Source organism: Haliaeetus leucocephalus, unplaced genomic scaffold (genome assembly GCF_000737465.1).
Source record: "Haliaeetus leucocephalus isolate CR32 unplaced genomic scaffold, Haliaeetus_leucocephalus-4.0 Scaffold751, whole genome shotgun sequence".
NCBI classification, from domain to species: Eukaryota; Metazoa; Chordata; class Aves; order Accipitriformes; family Accipitridae; genus Haliaeetus; species Haliaeetus leucocephalus.
The window spans coordinates 11,541,227-11,558,855 of record NW_010973187.1 but is presented as its reverse complement, the minus strand read 5'-3'; the positions used below and the strand labels follow the sequence as shown (position 1 = coordinate 11,558,855).

The window sequence follows — 17,629 nt, the reverse complement described above, 5'->3', positions numbered from 1 at the left end:
CTTCTTTTTCCTATTGGCTTCAGGCTGCTAATTTTGACACCTTTGTAATAAATCTGTTGGCTAGATGCAAAGCTTCAGGCTTGGCAGGACCTCAGGAAATCAAGAGAGGAGGTAGCAATTATTGTAAGAACCGGAGTTCCAAAGGCGATAGATTAACAGGAATCATTTCCAACTGAGCTAACCTATTTAGAAGTAGCAAGTACGTGAAATGGGAAAATGGTTAGAGTGCATTACCAGAGAAGTGTTACTCCTTGTGAAGTGAATTGCAGCACTTAAAACCATCTTTCTGAATGTCTGTAATATTTATGATACAGCCCTGAAGAGCTAAAAACAATCTATGGAAATACCACGTAATTTCCACCACCCAGTGTTTCCTAATGGCTGGTTCTATACTTCAGAGTTGCAAAGCCAATTAACAAAAAAGTGATTTCTCCTAATGAATCCATAGAGGATAATATTAATGACTAAATTTGTGGTGCTTAAGTTTACAGCCCAGATCCCCTAAGCTTGAGTTTATAAATGAAAAGAAGTAGGCACCTTCATGGGGTAATTCAGAACCCATAGCTGGGATACTACTGTTGTTGAAAACATTTCTCTTAAGTGTTTGAATTCTCGGTTCCTGCTGCAATATCATTGCCCTTACAGTTTTCAGTATGAAAAAAATTGGGGCCTAAATAACATTGCGGAACCTCAATAGATCTGTTATTCAGGGCCAAAGGAGGCAGATAAATGTCATTCATTAGATTTTTCATGTACTGAATGGAAGGAGGTAAACTTCTAAGCAAACTCCTACTTCCAGCTTCTTAAAATTTAAAACTTTCTTCTAAGATCCACTCTCACCACACCCCTCTACTGATCCGAGTCAGTAGAAGGACACCTACCCTTCAGAAGGGTAATTCAAATTTTGAGTGACCCTTTATAGATTTTTTTCTATCTCCAGTGACTAAAGGAAATTTGGCAAGTATGCTCATATCTTGGAAACCCATAGTAAAATAACTGGAAAAAAAAAATCCCTTTTGTGGGGGATAGGCTGATATTCCATAACAATTATTATTAAAATAATATGACTGGTTTTCCCTGGAATGCATGTATCTTTGTACTATGTACACAAAATAAACAGCCCAGTATAGTTTTTCTTTTTTGAGAAATCTATTCAAAATGTTCTGTATTATTATTAGGTTTGTAAAGAATTCTTGAAGAGCAACTGTTTGCAAAAATTAGCATCACAGGGAACAAGAAATCACATGATAGAGACATATGTTTTCGCAGCATTCCAGCTGTAGAGCTGGTGAGAGAACTTTGCAAACAGATTTGGGTATAATTAGGAAATTTGAGTTGCCCACTCTCTGAGCTGAGAAATGACTACTGGAGCTACTTATAAAAGCTTTTAGGAAAAAAAAAAAGGCAAAAAAAAGACACTGTGGTTGTTATGGTAAGATCAAACTGTGGAATCAGACTGAAGAAGCACAGTCAATACTGTGCTACCATCGAATATAATATGTTGAAACTCTTCTTATTTGTTTAATACTTAAGTCTTTTAATTATATTTTTATTAGAATGATATGGGAGGTCAAAGGAGCCTAATAAACAAATGGACTACTTTTCTGAAAGCCAGGCTTGTGTGTTCGATACCTGGTCCTGAAGGAGCAGACACACATTTTGATGAGCTGCGTAAGTTGATTTATCTTTAGTGGTCTATTTTAACACCAGTATTGCTTGGGGTTTTTTTGTTGTTTGTAGAAGCACTTTGTCTTGTTCTGATTTTACTCCTCTTGCAAACAGTGCCGGTAATATCTGTGACTGTTATCAGAAGTCCCTGATTTTAACTGGAATTACTCTGATCAGAAATATGTTTTTTTCCCTTTCCCTCCAAAAGCGGGAAAGTGAAAATCTGATTCTGTATAAAAAACAAACTATCTGCAAATGGAAAAACTTAAGAATATTAGCAGAAATTCACATGGCAGAAATTAAAATTCAGACAAAAATAAAGTTTTATTATATATTTACAAATCTCCAAATTATAAATGGTAAATGCAGAAATATTCAGTGGCTGTTTAATTAAAAAAAAGCATTTTTCCCATTGCAGAAGATATATTCTTACTTTCTACAAGAGACGAGAGAAACCCACTTGTATATGGAGTATTCACTACAACAAGGTATGCATTAGGATCACGTTTGCCTGTGGAAACAAATGCTGAAGATCTTGCTCAGGCCTTTTATTAAACCCTTCTATTACCAGATCCCAGTTCCTGAGAGCAGTGAGAGACTGCTTGAATAAGGTTTGCAGTATTGGGGCTGTAGTCACTAAGGACAATATTTTCAGAAATGGAAATAATAAATTATGTCCCTAAACTTTTGTGTGCCTGCCTTTTGAGAATGATTGTAAAAAATAATGAAAATTTAACAATCAAAAGCGTGCTAGTTTATTTCAACCTCATCTAGTTGAATTTGCAAATTTCAATCATATTTATTGAGCAACCAATAGTTACTATTTAAGGCAAATCATTGTCGTGAAGCATTATTTCTGTAAGCAACAACTTGACATCAGCTGTTTCTTAGGATCAAAACCTACTGTGCTCTAAAGTGATATTTCAGTGTTTTTATTGAGAGGAGTTGATGAAAGAATAACCTGTCTTTATCTCAGGGGGATAGAATAACTAATTAATGAACCTCTCAGCTGCAATAGTGAGGTGCTCTATCTAGAATTGTCAGAAAGGAAATAAATAATTCTTTCTTTTGTCTCTGGAACCTTTGAATTAAGTGTAAATAATAAGGAATAGCCAAATGCTGAAGAGTATGAGTGCAATGAAGAATTGCCAAGGCACTCTTTAACTCAGAAGCAGCCACACAGTGGCTCCATAGAATATATAACTACATAAAATATTTAAAATTGAATGAAACATTGCACAATGAATGAAATGGTATCTGAAGTAACTAAGGTGCCTGCCACTCAAAAGCCTGGCATGGTGTTCTTTGGAAAACTGAACTGTTTGGGGTTTTTTTAGAAAAGTATGTTAAAAAAAGGAAAAAGACACATGAAAAGAAATAAATATTTATTTCTATTCCTTTCTATTTTCTGTCCAGTGCAACTTGTAATTCTCAGGCACATCATCTGTAATATCACTAATATACGGACTTCCAGATGTGAACACAATGTAAAGGAATGTCCTTCGTTTGCAGAAAATTCTAATCAAAGTAGCTACTAAATGATAGCTGGAAGCTGTCAGTCACTAGGAAAAAACGGTGGTCTATCGAGTGGTCCCAAAGGCTAAGTCCAGGTTTCACCAAGCAAAGCTTTGACCAGTAATGACAGTGACATTAAATATCTGTAGTTATCAGACCTGTACACATCGTCTGTTATTTAGCACCACTTATATCAGTTCTTAGGTGTAGGACTGATCCAAACCCCATTAGACTCTGTGGAATTAGTTAATTCACTGGATGAGGCATGCACTGAAGCGGTGTTTGCAATATCCATATCAATCCATCTTCTTTTTCAGCTCTGTCTTCAAGGGCTCTGCGGTTTGCGTGTACAGCATGGCAGATATCAGAGCTGTTTTCAATGGCCCTTATGCTCACAAAGAGAGTGTGGATCATCGGTGGGTGCAATATGAAGGTCGCATCCCATATCCCAGACCTGGTACAGTAAGTGTCTCCTTAATTACATACTTCTATTTTTACTCAAAAGCGATCATACCTCACACCCCTCCCCGGATTGGTAATTTATATTTTCCACTCAGGATGTTTCAAATTATCCTCTCAACCCTTTCCCTTCTGTTGACAGCTCAGACTTCTACCTACCCTGTAGGTATATAAATATACATTTTTCCATGTCTCTGAGATAACATTGTGTCCAGACTGTCTATTTCCTGATTGTCTCTCATATTGTGGTCTCCTACTGTACAGCTGTATTTCTATCTGTTGGGATCACCTCTAAGGCATCAACACTTCATAAAAAGCCAAAGGCATTTCTTTATGGAGTATTAAGTTATGATGAGGTATTTTATTTGAAGTCTTGTATTTCTGATATCTTTGTGTCTGTTAAAATCCTGTTCCTTGAGATATGGTCATTGATTCTGTGTGTTTGTGCATGTGTTATGTTTTGAAGTAAAATAAGGAGTTAGCTGCTGGAGATTTTATGTGATGAAAGATAAGTGATTGGAAGAAAAGAGAAGTTTAATATCTGGAAACACTTCTAAATCCCAAATTCTCAGACTTCAGATGTAATAATCAGGCCAAAACAAAGAGGAAAATTTTGAAAGAGTTATTAAAGACTTCTTCCCCCACTCCTGTCTTGGTATTAAATTTGGAAAAGCATGGACCTACATTACAGCTGAGGAAGAAAATGGTATTTCCAAAAAATGCGTCTGCTTTTTTACAGTCATCACAACTTGGAGCAACTCTTCATACGTAGAATGTAAAAGAGCAATGATTTAAGTGTAAGACAGATATTATCCAGGATGGCTTTACATTATCGTGATCAGGTATTCAGTGAGCTAGTACTAGGCAGCTGCATAAATCCAGCCAAACACTGAGTTACTGAGGTTGGGCTGCTGCTGGCACCTTGCCTAGAAACCACCTGGGTGTTTCTGCACGATTTCTCTGATATCAGCACTGGTGTAACCTTTGCTTCAAGCCGCATTATCTAGCTTATTTAGCTCTTGTTTTCACACATTTCCTCGTGTCTCTGCGTTTTCTTCTTCATCCTTCCAATGGACCCAACTGCATGATCCAAGCCCCTGCTGTTTGCTGCACTCGGTGGTCCCAGGCTTCAGCAGGTCAGGCCCTGAGCTCTGATTCCCTCCTCTCAACCGCAGGCACGTGGCAGAGGGCACCGCTCTCTAAAAAGACTAGGGCACCTCTAGAGATCGATTTGGCTTGCCTAGGATCTGCGCTGCTAGAGCAAATGCGCTCCTAATTTAGACAATTTGGGCACTGTAGGCTTACGCATCTTTCTCTCATGCAGAATATACAGTGCCCCAGAAAAGAAGATTACATTTAATTTTTTATATATTTTTTTTTTAAGTATGCGCAACTCCATTACTGGTCAAGAAGTGCAGATGCATTTAGTTTTAAGTACAAAAATGGTGCCAGTGAGAACAATAGCTGGTCCCATGGCATATAAAGAGATTAAAATAACTCTTTTGAAAAACTCAGAGTGCCCCATAAGGATGAACACTCTGCACAGATAGATGGATCATAAGCTCATTGCATTTTTGAGTGTATTAGCCATCACATGGTTGAGCTGGGACTCGCAAGGAAGGAAACATGTCATGCTGAAGCATGTCAATGCTGATCTTTATCACTGATTTGAATAGCCATGCTTGCAAGTGTTTTAAAAGTTGGAAAGTTTAAAAATAAATGGATATTTTCCATAAGCCACCCCTTAACTCTCCAATTGCTTCCTTTAAGCACCTGATAACAGCTGTGAGAAAAAGGTCTTATAAAAATCCTTATGACCTCCATACTCAGTGGTTTTCTGTAGGAGTTTGTCTGACCAAGGACCGAGAAGTAAAGTGGATTTTACCGAAGAAAGCCCTCAGAAGAAAGATATCTATAATATTTGCTATGTAGATAAGGTAAATTTATTGCTGAATAGTTATTTATCTTTTGTCTTAGTGACTGCAACATGCTTCAGGCTCAGTAGTTTAATATACGGTATCGAAATAAGTAGATCCATGCCATGCTCTCATCTTATAATGGGCTGTGCCAAACCTCTGGCTATGAACAGATTTCGACTGGGATCTGAAAAAGCAGTGCAGTGCAGTGCTCAAAGGCAAGTAAAAGCAGCAGCATGCTACACCCCTGCAGAACACTGCAGTAGGAATGCTGAAATGCTCTTCCTTAAAGATTAATTTCATCATTTCTTGCCAGCTATGAGGTGGTTCAGGAATGCTCAGAAGAAAGCCAAAGAGGGGTAACCTCCCCCTTTTTAAGTTGCTAGAACTTTTTGTAAATTTAAGGTGTGCCTAAGTGCTGCCTACAGTTAGCATAGCCCTGATTTTATATTTCTTACATTTTAAGTTACTGGCGAAGTCTAAAAAAAGCTACGCTAGGAAATGCGTTTCCTTTGATGTTTGGCTTTAAGAGAAGCATTGCCTTCCTTTCAGCATTTCTACAGAAGCAGGAGACTGCTTACCCTAATTTAACTTTCTGCTCCGCTGCCTTTATCTCCTAAGTAAATAAAGCTGTTCGCCAGAGAGCCTGCGACCACTTTGATACTGGAATTTTGACAAAACGCTTCCTGCGGCAATTTATGTCCCAGATAAACTCCCGCCACGCCTATGACATCATGCCTCCGCAATGCCCAGCAGCGCGTGGGCAGCAGGAGCCCGTGTCCCGGGGGGGGCAGCGGGGGTGTCCCCTGGTGGATGAGGGACCCCCCTTCCCTCTCCACCCCCCCACCGCCCTCCGCACCGTGGGCGATGGACAACGCGCGGCTCTTTCCCTCTGGCTTCCCCCAGCGATGCTAAAGAGCAAGTGGAAATGATGGGAATCGAAGAAAGACAAGGCTTCGCATCTATTTCAGTTTGGAAGGTGGAAAAGAAACTAAAAAAAAAGAGATGGAAGAAACCTGTAGTGGGCAGCCCTGAAACAAAGGGCGATTAGAACACCAAGGGAGTTTTTGCTCTGTCTTCTTTAACTGGTTAAAAATTGGACTTGCGTATCTGCAGCTGTCCCCAGCCAAGAAATCCAGTTTTCTTCCCATCTCTTAGGGTTTCAACCAGGAAATTGTCCATTGGTAAAGAAATCATCAAGGACTTTCTTTAAAGTGCGTTCTGTATTCTGAAACAGGGTTTTCACAGCACCCTCCCAGTAATCACAAAAAGCATTTGAACAAGATTTTCAGTGAATTAGGAAGGAAAAACATTCCTAGCTTATTTAGTTAGTTGTAACCATTGCAGTATCAGAGCAACTCATAATGCCCAGAATTTGGAAATTCTGATAGGATACACAGGAGTCATCCTCATTTCATTGATGGTGAGTAAATGTCATTGAGGTCAGATTTTGAGAGGAATGTCAGTATATAAAGATGCAGATTAACACTTAGTCTGATCTACTGCAGAACATAGGACTCTAACTGCTAGCCAAGGCACCACCAAATATTTTGGTAGAGCTAGATATTTACTAACTGATTTGCCAAAGGTTCAAAACAGAGCTCTGAATCAGCAAAGTAAGATTCTTGCTGTCTGAGTCACTTCTTAGCTACAAGAAGAAGCAGCCCAGCATGTTGCTTTTGTCCATTTGAAGAGTTTTATGTCTCATGTCTTTCCACTCTAGATCTGAATATGGCCCTGAGCTCCTGAATTCTTTGTGTTTTGTTTTTTTTTTAAAGTTCCCTTACAAGCCCTCAGATTCTCCTGCGATTTTTTAATCTTTTTTTTTTTCTCTCCCTCTATTGCTTTTTCTCCCTTTCTTCAGTGAAACACCTTCCTTTGTTTCCTCTGCTAATCCAGTACACAGGCTGATTGAGATGTGGTGTCCATCCCATTGGGACTTGGCTGAACCACAGAGAAATACTGCCTGCCAAAAAGCCTCCCCCTGTCCTCCTGTCTGGTTAGTTTTGCTGCTTTAATAAGTGTGTTCATAAAACATTGAGGGTTGCACAGGTTTCCCTTGTTATTTTTAGACTTATCTTCCTCTTTCACCTGATCTTTTATGGGATAGACTGCATTCTTTGCTTATCCAAATCCTCTCTCCTTTGATCTCCCCACTGTAAATGGGGCTGCTTAATTAAGTGAAATGTTTCACTTCATGGGTTTATTTTCCTGCAAAAGCCTCCTCCGCCTCCCCTTACTTACCAACCTGTTTTCCCCAACATGAATCACCTTTCAGTTCATAGCAGCCTTTCGAAACGCTGCGAACCTGGTCACCTTTCACACTGGCAGAAGTCAGCAGAGAATTACGAAGTGCCACCTGCAAAGTCAAGTTCACTCACCTAGCTGGTCTCAGCTCAGTTAGCCTCAGATTAATGCTCTCTTGTCTCAGCCTTTTCTATCAACAACACAGGTGCGTTAAATAGAAAAGCAATACAAAGTGCTCAAGACAAACAGTGGAACAGGGTAGAACAAATCTCGCACATCCAGTGGGATGCAAACTCTATCTTAAAAAAAATATGGGGACTTCAATTTATTTGTGGGGATTTTTTGTTTGTTTTGTTTGTGCTTTTTGTGGCAGGGTTTGGGTGAGGTTGATTCCATTTAAAATTTGTGCTGTTTGTCTCCTGCAGAACCTGACTCATTCCCCTCTACCCTACCCTCTTCCAGGCTTGCTGCTGGAAGGTTAGCATCAAAGTCTCCCTGCTGAGTGTCCAGTCCTTCTGGCACAACCCATCCATCCTGTAGAGAAGCACTAAGGCTTTTTGCAGGCATGTCCAAATGCAAAATGTATTGCGCAGCTCTGATAAGACTACAGAGAAGACACCACATGGTACTTAGGCCACTCAGGAACCCGAGTTTCATCTTCAGAATGGTTTATGGTTGAATCTCCAATGGCACATAAGCTGTTATCTAATCCACAGAAGATCATAAACCTATAAGTACCCCATTTTTTAAAGTACTTCTGGGCATCTTGGAAGCTCACACCAGTCCTTAGTGTTACATCTTAATCCCTCAGGACTCAGACTTCATATTTCTTTATAAACTCTACAAATAAAGTTGAATGTGTTGGGTGCGTGAGAGGACCCCTTTAACACAGAAGAGACTAGTTGAAGTTCTTCAGCTTCTCTGCTTTTTCTTGATGGATCAGTGATAAAGGAACTTACTTAGAGCTTGGAAAACTTTACATCATAGGAGAATGCTGACTAGAAGGCCATATCTCCTTGCTTATTAAATACGCATTCACTGAGAGCTTGGGAGAAAAGGACCATGTGGTTGATTCATTCCCTCTGAGGGAGGGTCTGGTGCTCCAGTTCCTACTGCACTTAACACAGAGAGCTTTTCAGAGGAAAACAGATCTTCTCCCTTCCTGGTTAACATCTGAGCAACGTTCTTACTGCTTTTGGCTAAGCTGAGAGATAATTATCACATGAAAGGTGAAACACCTTCAATAGGAAGGAGCGAGGAGCTCCCAGGATGGCTCTGGTCCACACACCTGGCTAGGAGGGAAGCCCAGACCAAGACATCTAATTCCCCAATATGGGAGAAATTTAAGAAATATTTCAGTCCTTAGTGTTTCACACTGGCTACTTCAGATGGTCCCAAGAGAGTGACTTGCTGGTGTGGTGCCTAGTTGTCCTTGTGAAATGCATGACAATTCCCAGCCTGGACATTGCAAAATCTGCCAAGCAGATGCCTACTGCACTCAATATTATCAAGTCCCTGTTGTGTATCTAGCCTATGGGTGTTTGAGTCTCATTGTTAAGTGGGTTTAAGGCTCAATGTGACAAGTCACTTTTAAAACTGGGATTTTCAACACACTTGAAATAGAAACCCTTTTGAAGCTCCCAGGGAACAGCATTCTGGTTTGAAACTGTCAGTAGACAACAGCACTGCTGAACCACAGAGGCATCATTAAAAGAAAAGGGTATTTTTTTACATACCTTATAGCTAGGTTCCCAAATAATTGTCACAATTTCAATAGGTGTTAGATCCAGCAGCTCTTACTGACTTCACTGGATGGTGTGAAGCATTATGCATTTTGGCAAATTGGAGGTTTATTTAGGAGCCTAACTTCTGGCACCAGCTTTTGAAAATCTTGGCCAAGGTTCCCACATAATGTTAACACAGTCACACCGTATGTCTCAGTATTGTGCGAGATCTACACATCCAGCACTCTGCTAAGCTGCAAATTTAATAAGACAAGTGAAAAAAAGAGAAAAGCTTACATATGTGCGGTGTTGCACACAGTGTGTATTTGCTTTTATTTGAGAAAGATTAACCTTAATTTACCACCTCCTGATTACATTTGGATACAAATAAAAGGTGAGGGAATAAAAGGCATCTTTGTAGATCATCTGGGATCAGGACTTAGTCTAAGGTGATTATTGTCAAATCAAGCTCACACAGAGGGCACTGGAAAAACTTTAAGTAACTACTGAATTCATTCTTTAAAAGTTTTGTGCCACAGACTTTATACAGCAGTTGAATAGAAAAGCCCTTAGGACTTCCAGTTCTGTTTCTATTGTGGTTTTTTTTCTTTGTTTTGTTTTGTTCTGTTTACTTTTCATTTCCTAACCTGTATATTTGTATCAAGTTATCATTCACGGCAGTGAAGGCCTAAGAAACCTCAGAAGAATAAATTATATGGTGAATAAGTTTCTTGCAGGATTCTTATCTAGCAGTACTAATTTTACTTATTTCATGTGATTCATTTTTCTTGATGTCAGCTATCTGGAAGAAAAGCATCAAATCTGAGCTAGTTGTTTAGACTTCTCTATCAGAAAGAAAAAGACACCTTCTCTGTGCAGTTCCCACACAACCAAGATAAGAATCTAGGGCAGGTGAGACGAACCCCACCCTGTTGCAAAAGCAGAAGATGCTGAGAGAACACAGTGATGGTGTTGTACTTTTATGGATCCAGATTCTCATGTAGTCCACGTGAAACAACCCTGCCAACCTGCTCCTGTGACATTTGCTAGAAATGCAAATCTCTTATTGTCTCCAGTGGGAGATGTCACATATCTGAGACGGCATCTGCTGCTGCTGCTGTGAATAAATGTCCTCTGTGAACTGGGCAGAGAACACCGATATCATTACCACGAGACAGGCAACAGGATGTGAACTGACATTTTCAGAGGTGAAAGGCTGCTCCACTCACACACTTGGCCATGCAGCCTTGACCATCATACATCCTATTGATTGCTACGAAAGGAAGCACAAGCCTACAGGAACTGTTCTGCAACCATGGGTGGACACAGCTTTAAACAGCTGCCTGAGGACTTTGCCAATGGGTGGCCAAAATGAAGTTTTCATTCCCTTGCTCCATCCGTCATGCCACAGTGAGTGATGCCTCTGGAAAGAGCTCCCGTGTCCAAGCATAACAGGGTCACACCTGCCCAGCTGTTCTTGGTGGTCATGCTGTCTTAGGATGGGATCCAAAGCCCGCTGAAATAATTGGAAAAGGCCCTGTTGACTCAAGCGGATCTTTGGATCAGACCCTTAGTCCTTGCTTCTACTAAATTAGCTGCGCAAGCTGGCAAAGATTTCCCTATATCCCTATATCATGCATGGTAGGGTTTGGGCCTTTGGGATTACTGTAACAATTTATAGTTCTATAGTGGTAGACATTTTAGCCTAGTGTTTTCTAGTAAGTGATGTCATTGCTCTCCTCTTCCTCTGTTAATGCATTTTTGGCAAAAATCTAGGACATCTTTAAGACCCATGGGGCTACTCCCATTTTTCACATAGAAATGGACTTCTGGGATTGAGCTGTGAATAGCTGAGCAATCAGCGAATTTCCAGAGGATGCAGACTGTAACTCAGAGTAGCGAGAGAGAACATGAACCACAGAAAATGCACATATAAAGGAAAATCAATGTCTAGTACATAGTAAGGGGGAAGAAAGTTATTGCATGATTGGGGAAGTGAAGAAATGAACTTGTTTCTCATACTATTTAGAATAAATTGATGCAAAATTTTGATCCAAAGGCAGTTAAAGCACGTGTGTTTCTTTCTATTATTTCCCACAAACTTTGGTTCAATCCCTGCAAAGATAAACATGCTTTTGATATCAGTAGGGTTTTTGATGTCTGATTCTGGTATGAGTGGCAAAGACTGAGACCTTTGTTGTTCTAAAGGTAAGGGGAAATGTTCATTCCTGAAGTACTGCTCGTGTAGCAAGTGTGCGTGTGATTTGGTTTCTGTGTAGTTATTGTGCTGTCTGAATCATTTATCCTGTATTATGGTTTGTTTTATTTTTTTACCACAAAGTCTAAGATCAAAATTTTCCTAATGCAAAAGTTTTGGATAATGCCAAACCTGACATAGTGGAACAAATCCTAACTGCAAGCCTTTAACTGGCACCATAGATTGAACATGTGTCAAACTGGAGATGTGGGAATGTGAACTAAAGTCTCCTCTGTTGAAATTAGGCACAAAGGAGGACTGTAGAGCAACTGCACCACAAATCTTAACTTTCTCCCGGCAGACTACAAAGGCGTTATTTAACCACATTTCTTTCTTCACAGACTATGTTATGGCTCCACCTGGCAGGAAACGCAGGGATTACTTAGTTAAAAGTAGTGTTAAAAAAGAAGCATCAACAGTTTATATGTAAAAGTATGTCACCAACTGGAACAGTGTTTCCAGTTTGTCTTTTTATGATCCAGTATTTGTACTGCCCCATTAACACATCTAGATGCCTCTGAATTCGAAAGAAGCTTTCTCAGACTCAGCTTAGAGGCTAAGTGTAAAACAAGGGATGGGAAAGAGATACAAACAGCCAGGGGAAGGAGAGCAGAGATAGGTGAGTGTGAGATGATGGGTCACCAACATGATTGGCCTTGCAAGTATGTTCCTGGGCTCACCCTGAAAGGCACAGAAGGGAAAAATTGGAAGGAGTTTGAGGAGGTAGGTTTGTGGGTAGTCTTCAGGCAAGATGTGTGAGAGCCAGCTTGCTTTGTGTAAGCCAGAGAAACAGCTGAATTGATTAGTTTGTCAGTATGGGTCAAATAGAGGTGGGAGCCAACCCCAGCAATAAATGAGTGACGCTGAGGAAGTGTCAGTGATCGCTGTAACAGTTGTCTGGACCAGAAGAGGATGAGACTGTGCTGCTCAAAGCCAGAGAAAAGGATGCTACAGCACCTGAGCCATGGGGCCGGGGCAAAAGTTTCAGCTATGTGGATGAGTAAGGAAAGTCACTTCTCAGAGATAATAAGCTACAGGGATCATCTGGGATCTGGAGAATATCCTTTTTTTAGAAAAAAAAAATAAACAGGAGGCATAGGAGGTGCAGCTCACTGAAAAGTTATAGCTTCTGATTGCGGGCCATATACAGGCAAAAGATAGACGTGGGTGTTTCAGTCTGGAAAAACGAACATGGTTAAAGCATTTACTAGGGGCTTTCTGCCACAGTAACTCTGAGCGTATCTCCCAAGAGCGATCAAGCCATTAGTCTAACATCGGGCCATGCTGGTGGGGCTCTTGCCCAATTCTAGCTCACTGCACCAGCAGGGCAGAAACTCAGCCCCGGTACAAAAAGCAGAAAAACCGTGAGAAGATGCCGCACTTTAAATACTTGCGATTACTCCATACTAGCCACCGGAGGGCACTCTTAGACTTGCTGTTGAAAGTCCTTTCTACGTTAGTTTGTTCAGCATGTAGGAAATTTAACCGTCTGTTGGTACCTGTGCCTTCAAACGGAGAGCCAGACAGCATGACAGGGGTCTCCTTCACTCCAGACTTGATATCCTCGTCTTTGTAAAATATCCAACGTGATATTTAATTCACATTTTACCCAACATCAAGCAGACAAACTCTCTTTCCTAATGCGGTCTTCCTTTGCTGAGTATCTTAGAGAAGCTGAAGTTCATATCCCCTCTAAGATTTAATTTATGTTAGCAAAATGTCTGACTGAGAAAGAAGAAAAGCCTATAGGAGTTTTTCTTTAAAGCTTGTATATATCTATAGGTAGGTGCAGGTATGGGCATATAACTAACAGGAACTTAATATTTATAATTCTGAGTTGTAGTGCAAATGAGTGAGATGAAACAAATTAACAAGTTTTGGGTGTTTTTAGAAGATAAAGGAGAATAGGTGGGAGCAGGATAAAGGAGAATGAAGGTGAATGGGAAGTGCTTTTGAGGAGAGGTAAAAATGAAAAGAGAAGAGGAAAGAGTGGAGAAATGAGGGGAAAAACATCCCTTTGAAGACTCAGAGGAGCACACACTGCCAGTGTGCTCCCCTGCTTTCAAAATAACACCAAGCTTTTTCAATTGTAAGTCAAATTACCAGCCATTGGCAAATGTGCTTTACAAACTGATATAGCTGATCCGGACCAGGTAGCTTTCCTACTACATGAAGAAACATGCAGATTACTTATATCCCTTTGCTCATATTCTTCTCATCTTGTTCTCTCTCTTTCATTCAGTGTCCAAGCAAAACCTATGATCCACTCATAAAGTCTACCAGAGACTTTCCTGATGAAGTCATTAGCTTTATTAAACGCCATCCACTGATGTACAAATCCGTTTACCCAGTGACGGGAGGACCAGTTTTCACTCGAATCAATGTGGACTATCGGCTGACGCAGATTGTGGTGGATCACGTCATGGCAGAGGATGGGCAATATGATGTTATTTTCCTAGGAACAGGTATGAGAGAGGAATTCCACTATCATTCTGCACAAACCACATCCTTTAAGAACATTTTTTACTCCGATAGGTTCTGAATAAACCTGTTGATTGATATCTTTTTCCTACACATGCAGCTTTGGGAAGCATTTAAGTTGCTCCTGATTCTGTGCCAGGACTTCATGCAAATGCTAAGATTAGATTAATTTGTCAGCTCAAGAAATGGCTAGTATTGGGATTTTAATGCCTCCTGGTCCCTAGGTGATAAACCAGTTAAGGGTCAGATTACCTGGACTTTCTTACCCTTTGACTACTGTTCACTACTTGTCTTTACACTACATGGTTGTCCAGCTCCAATTCCTGCTGGCAGCACATCTATAACCAATTAAAAGAAAAAAAATTAACCTTAAAAACTTGAAGGAGTACTTCCTGTTATCAGTAGTGACATGGTGCTTCAGCATTAAATCTCATGTGACATTGAACAGCTAAGAAAGATTTAAAATTGGGCCTAAGGCAACAATTCCACTTAAATACTTTTAAAGATATTACTTAGCAATGTGAATAGCTCCAAACAAGAGGACCAGAATTGAGCAGAGAGGTTAAACTACTCTGTCAGGGAAGAAACCTGCTTTGCAGTTTTTCTGTCGATAATTATGTATCTCTTTACATTTTTATGATAGTTATATGCCTTAAGGAAAAAGTCTAGTTTTACCATAGTAATTAAATTTAGAATCACTGGATGAATCACGCAACAGCATGGTATGCAAATATTAACATACCTATTCATAACATTTCTGAAGTAATAATCTACAGTCTTACTCCACTGGAATTTCTTGTTCTTAACCCACAATTTGAAGTTCTCTCACTAGTAATAGGTCTTATAAAGCACTTCTTGCTTTACTAAGAAGGTCATTGCCATTATCTGCATCTCACAGCAGGTGAAACTAAGGTACAGGGACGTGAAAAGGTTTATCCAAGGGCAGTGGATGAGCCCCTGACATGAGCTGCAGAGAAACTAAGGTTTCTGTTTGAATCCTACCGCAATGCTAAATTTCATGTCATATAGTGTAGTTTGATAGGTATGGATATTCTGAGGTGGTCTGGGGAAAGGAGTGAATTGTTACAGAGCATCGCCTCTTAAAAAGTGTGGGTTGTCTCAGCCTTCAAGAGTTCCCCAGCTGCGTTATCACACACATGAGTGCAGAGGTAGTCTCTCTTGTGGACCATTTATGTCTTTCAGCTCAATCTCTCTCACTACTCTTGTTTTCCAAAAAAAAAGATGGTGTGAGAGTCCCTCTATGATCCCCACAAGTCAAGTACAGTGGTGTCAGAGAGAAAAGCACAGTTTCATAAAAAAGAACATTAAAGTGCTATTTGCTCCCCTGCTGCCTGAGAAGGTTAGGCATAAGTTTTAGCAGTGGTGGTGGAAAATACTTGTTGCTTTCTGAATGTCATCTTTCATATAGTCAAAAGAGAAGGAAAGGGAACACATTCCCAACTGTGAGATGCCTAGGATTTGGGAGTACTCACTCAAACTTACTTTTCTTCTGATAATAGTGAGAAAAAATAATTTAAAACTTAGCTGTCTGAAAAGATGAGTTCACTGGTTAAAATGTACAAAATGTTCTTTTAGTGGCTTGTGGTGGTTTGACCCTGGCTGGACACCAAGTGCCCACGAAAGCCGCTCTATCACTCTCCCCCTTCAGCTGGACAGGGGAGAGAAAATATAATGAAAGGCTCCTGGGTCTAGATCCTAGGGAGACATCACTCACTAATTACCATCACAGGCAAAACAGACTCAACTTGGGGAAAATTAACTTAATTTATTACCAATCGACTGGAGTAGGATAATGAGAAATAAACCCAAATCTTAAAACACCTTCATCCCACCCCTCCCTTCTTTTTGGGCACAGGCTCACTCCCAAATTTTCTACCTACCCCCCTCCAGCAGCACAGGGGGATGGGGAATGGGGGGTTGGGGTCGGTTCCTCACACCTTGTCTCTGCCGCTCCTTCCTCCTCAGGGGCAGGACTCCTCACCTGTCCCCTGCTCCACTGTGGGGTCCCTCCCACGGGAGACAGTCCTCCATGAACTGCTCCACCGTGGGTCCCTTCCCATGGGCTACAGTCCTTCAGGCACAGACTGCTCCAGCGTGGGTCCCCCGCAGGGTCACAAGTCCTGCCAGCAAACCTGCTCCAGCATGGGCTCCTCTCTCCGTGGGTCCACAGGTCCTGCCAGGAGCCTGCTCCAGCGCGGGCTTCCCACGGGGTCACAGCCTCCTTCGGGCATCCCCCTGCTCCGGCGTGGGGTCCTCTCTCCCCGGGCTGCAGGTGGAGATCTGCTCCCCCGTGGACCTCCCTGGGCTGCAGGGGGACAGCCTGCCTCACCATGGTCTTCCCCACGGGCTGCAGGGGAATCTCTGCTCCGGCGCCTGGACCATCTCCTCCCCCTCCTTCTGCACTGACCTGGGGGTCTGCGGGGCTGGTGCTCTCACATGTTCTGACTCCTCTCTCCAGCTGCAGTTTCTGTTGCACAGCAATGTTTTTCCCTTCTTAAATCTGTTCTCCCGGAGGCGCTACCACCATCGGTGATGGGCTCAGCCTTGGCCAGCGGCGGGTCCGTCTTGGAGCCGGCTGGCATTGGCTCTGTCGGACATGGGGGAAGCTTCTAGCAGCTTCTCACAGAAGCTGCAGCTTTTGCCCCCCCCAGCTACCAAAACCTTGCCACACAAATCCTATACATGGCTATAGAGGTTGCTTTCAGATGTTTGCTATCCTCCACTATAAAATTTGTCATAGGAATAAAATTATATTGAGAGACCAGCAACTAGAATCTTCCCAGTTTAACTGTTACTACCCAGCACGAATGTTAATTCTTGCAGGGTAAATGGTCGGGTTTAGGTGTCAAGGCCAGCATATACCATGCAGTCACTAGGTGGCACTCCATAATATGCAGAGATTTATTTATCTTCAGTGCCTTCCTTAGAAGTGAGTTTTCTTTTGCAGAAGCACATGTTTTTGTTCTACTTTATCCTCTAAACTCATCTTATGGAAAAAAAAAACTTGAAGATAAAATTTCAAATATTATATAGATAGACTGAATACAGATATACCAAATAACCCAGGAGATTTTGAACAGCAGCAGATCAGAAGCTTATTATATGTTTGAATGTATGCAACCAACTTGTACATAGGCAGGCTTTAGCAATTACATCAAATAAAGAAACAAAAAAAAGCTCTAATACATAAGGCAAACTGAAATACTTTTGGCTTTGATTGATAATATGACCTCCAGTAGTTTGGGAAAACAAGAATGAAAATCTGATTCTTTCCATTATAATGTATTATTTTTCATCATTTTGATGGTATGCATAGTGCTTGGGACTAAGCTGCACTGTGT

The 17,629-nt window shown here is 41.1% G+C and overlaps 1 protein-coding gene across 1 annotated transcript in view; it reads left to right on the top strand.

Annotated features, from left to right (window-relative positions):
• SEMA3D (sema domain, immunoglobulin domain (Ig), short basic domain, secreted, (semaphorin) 3D) overlaps positions 1 to 17,629 on the top strand; it is a 140,021-nt gene that overhangs the window by 97,989 nt on the left and 24,403 nt on the right. Inside the window, exons 9-12 of the mRNA XM_010580948.1 lie at positions 1,557 to 1,671; positions 2,087 to 2,156; positions 3,501 to 3,645; positions 14,029 to 14,251. Of these exons, the coding sequence (XP_010579250.1) occupies positions 1,557 to 1,671; positions 2,087 to 2,156; positions 3,501 to 3,645; positions 14,029 to 14,251 (553 nt within the window). The remainder of the gene's footprint in view (positions 1 to 1,556; positions 1,672 to 2,086; positions 2,157 to 3,500; positions 3,646 to 14,028; positions 14,252 to 17,629) is intronic.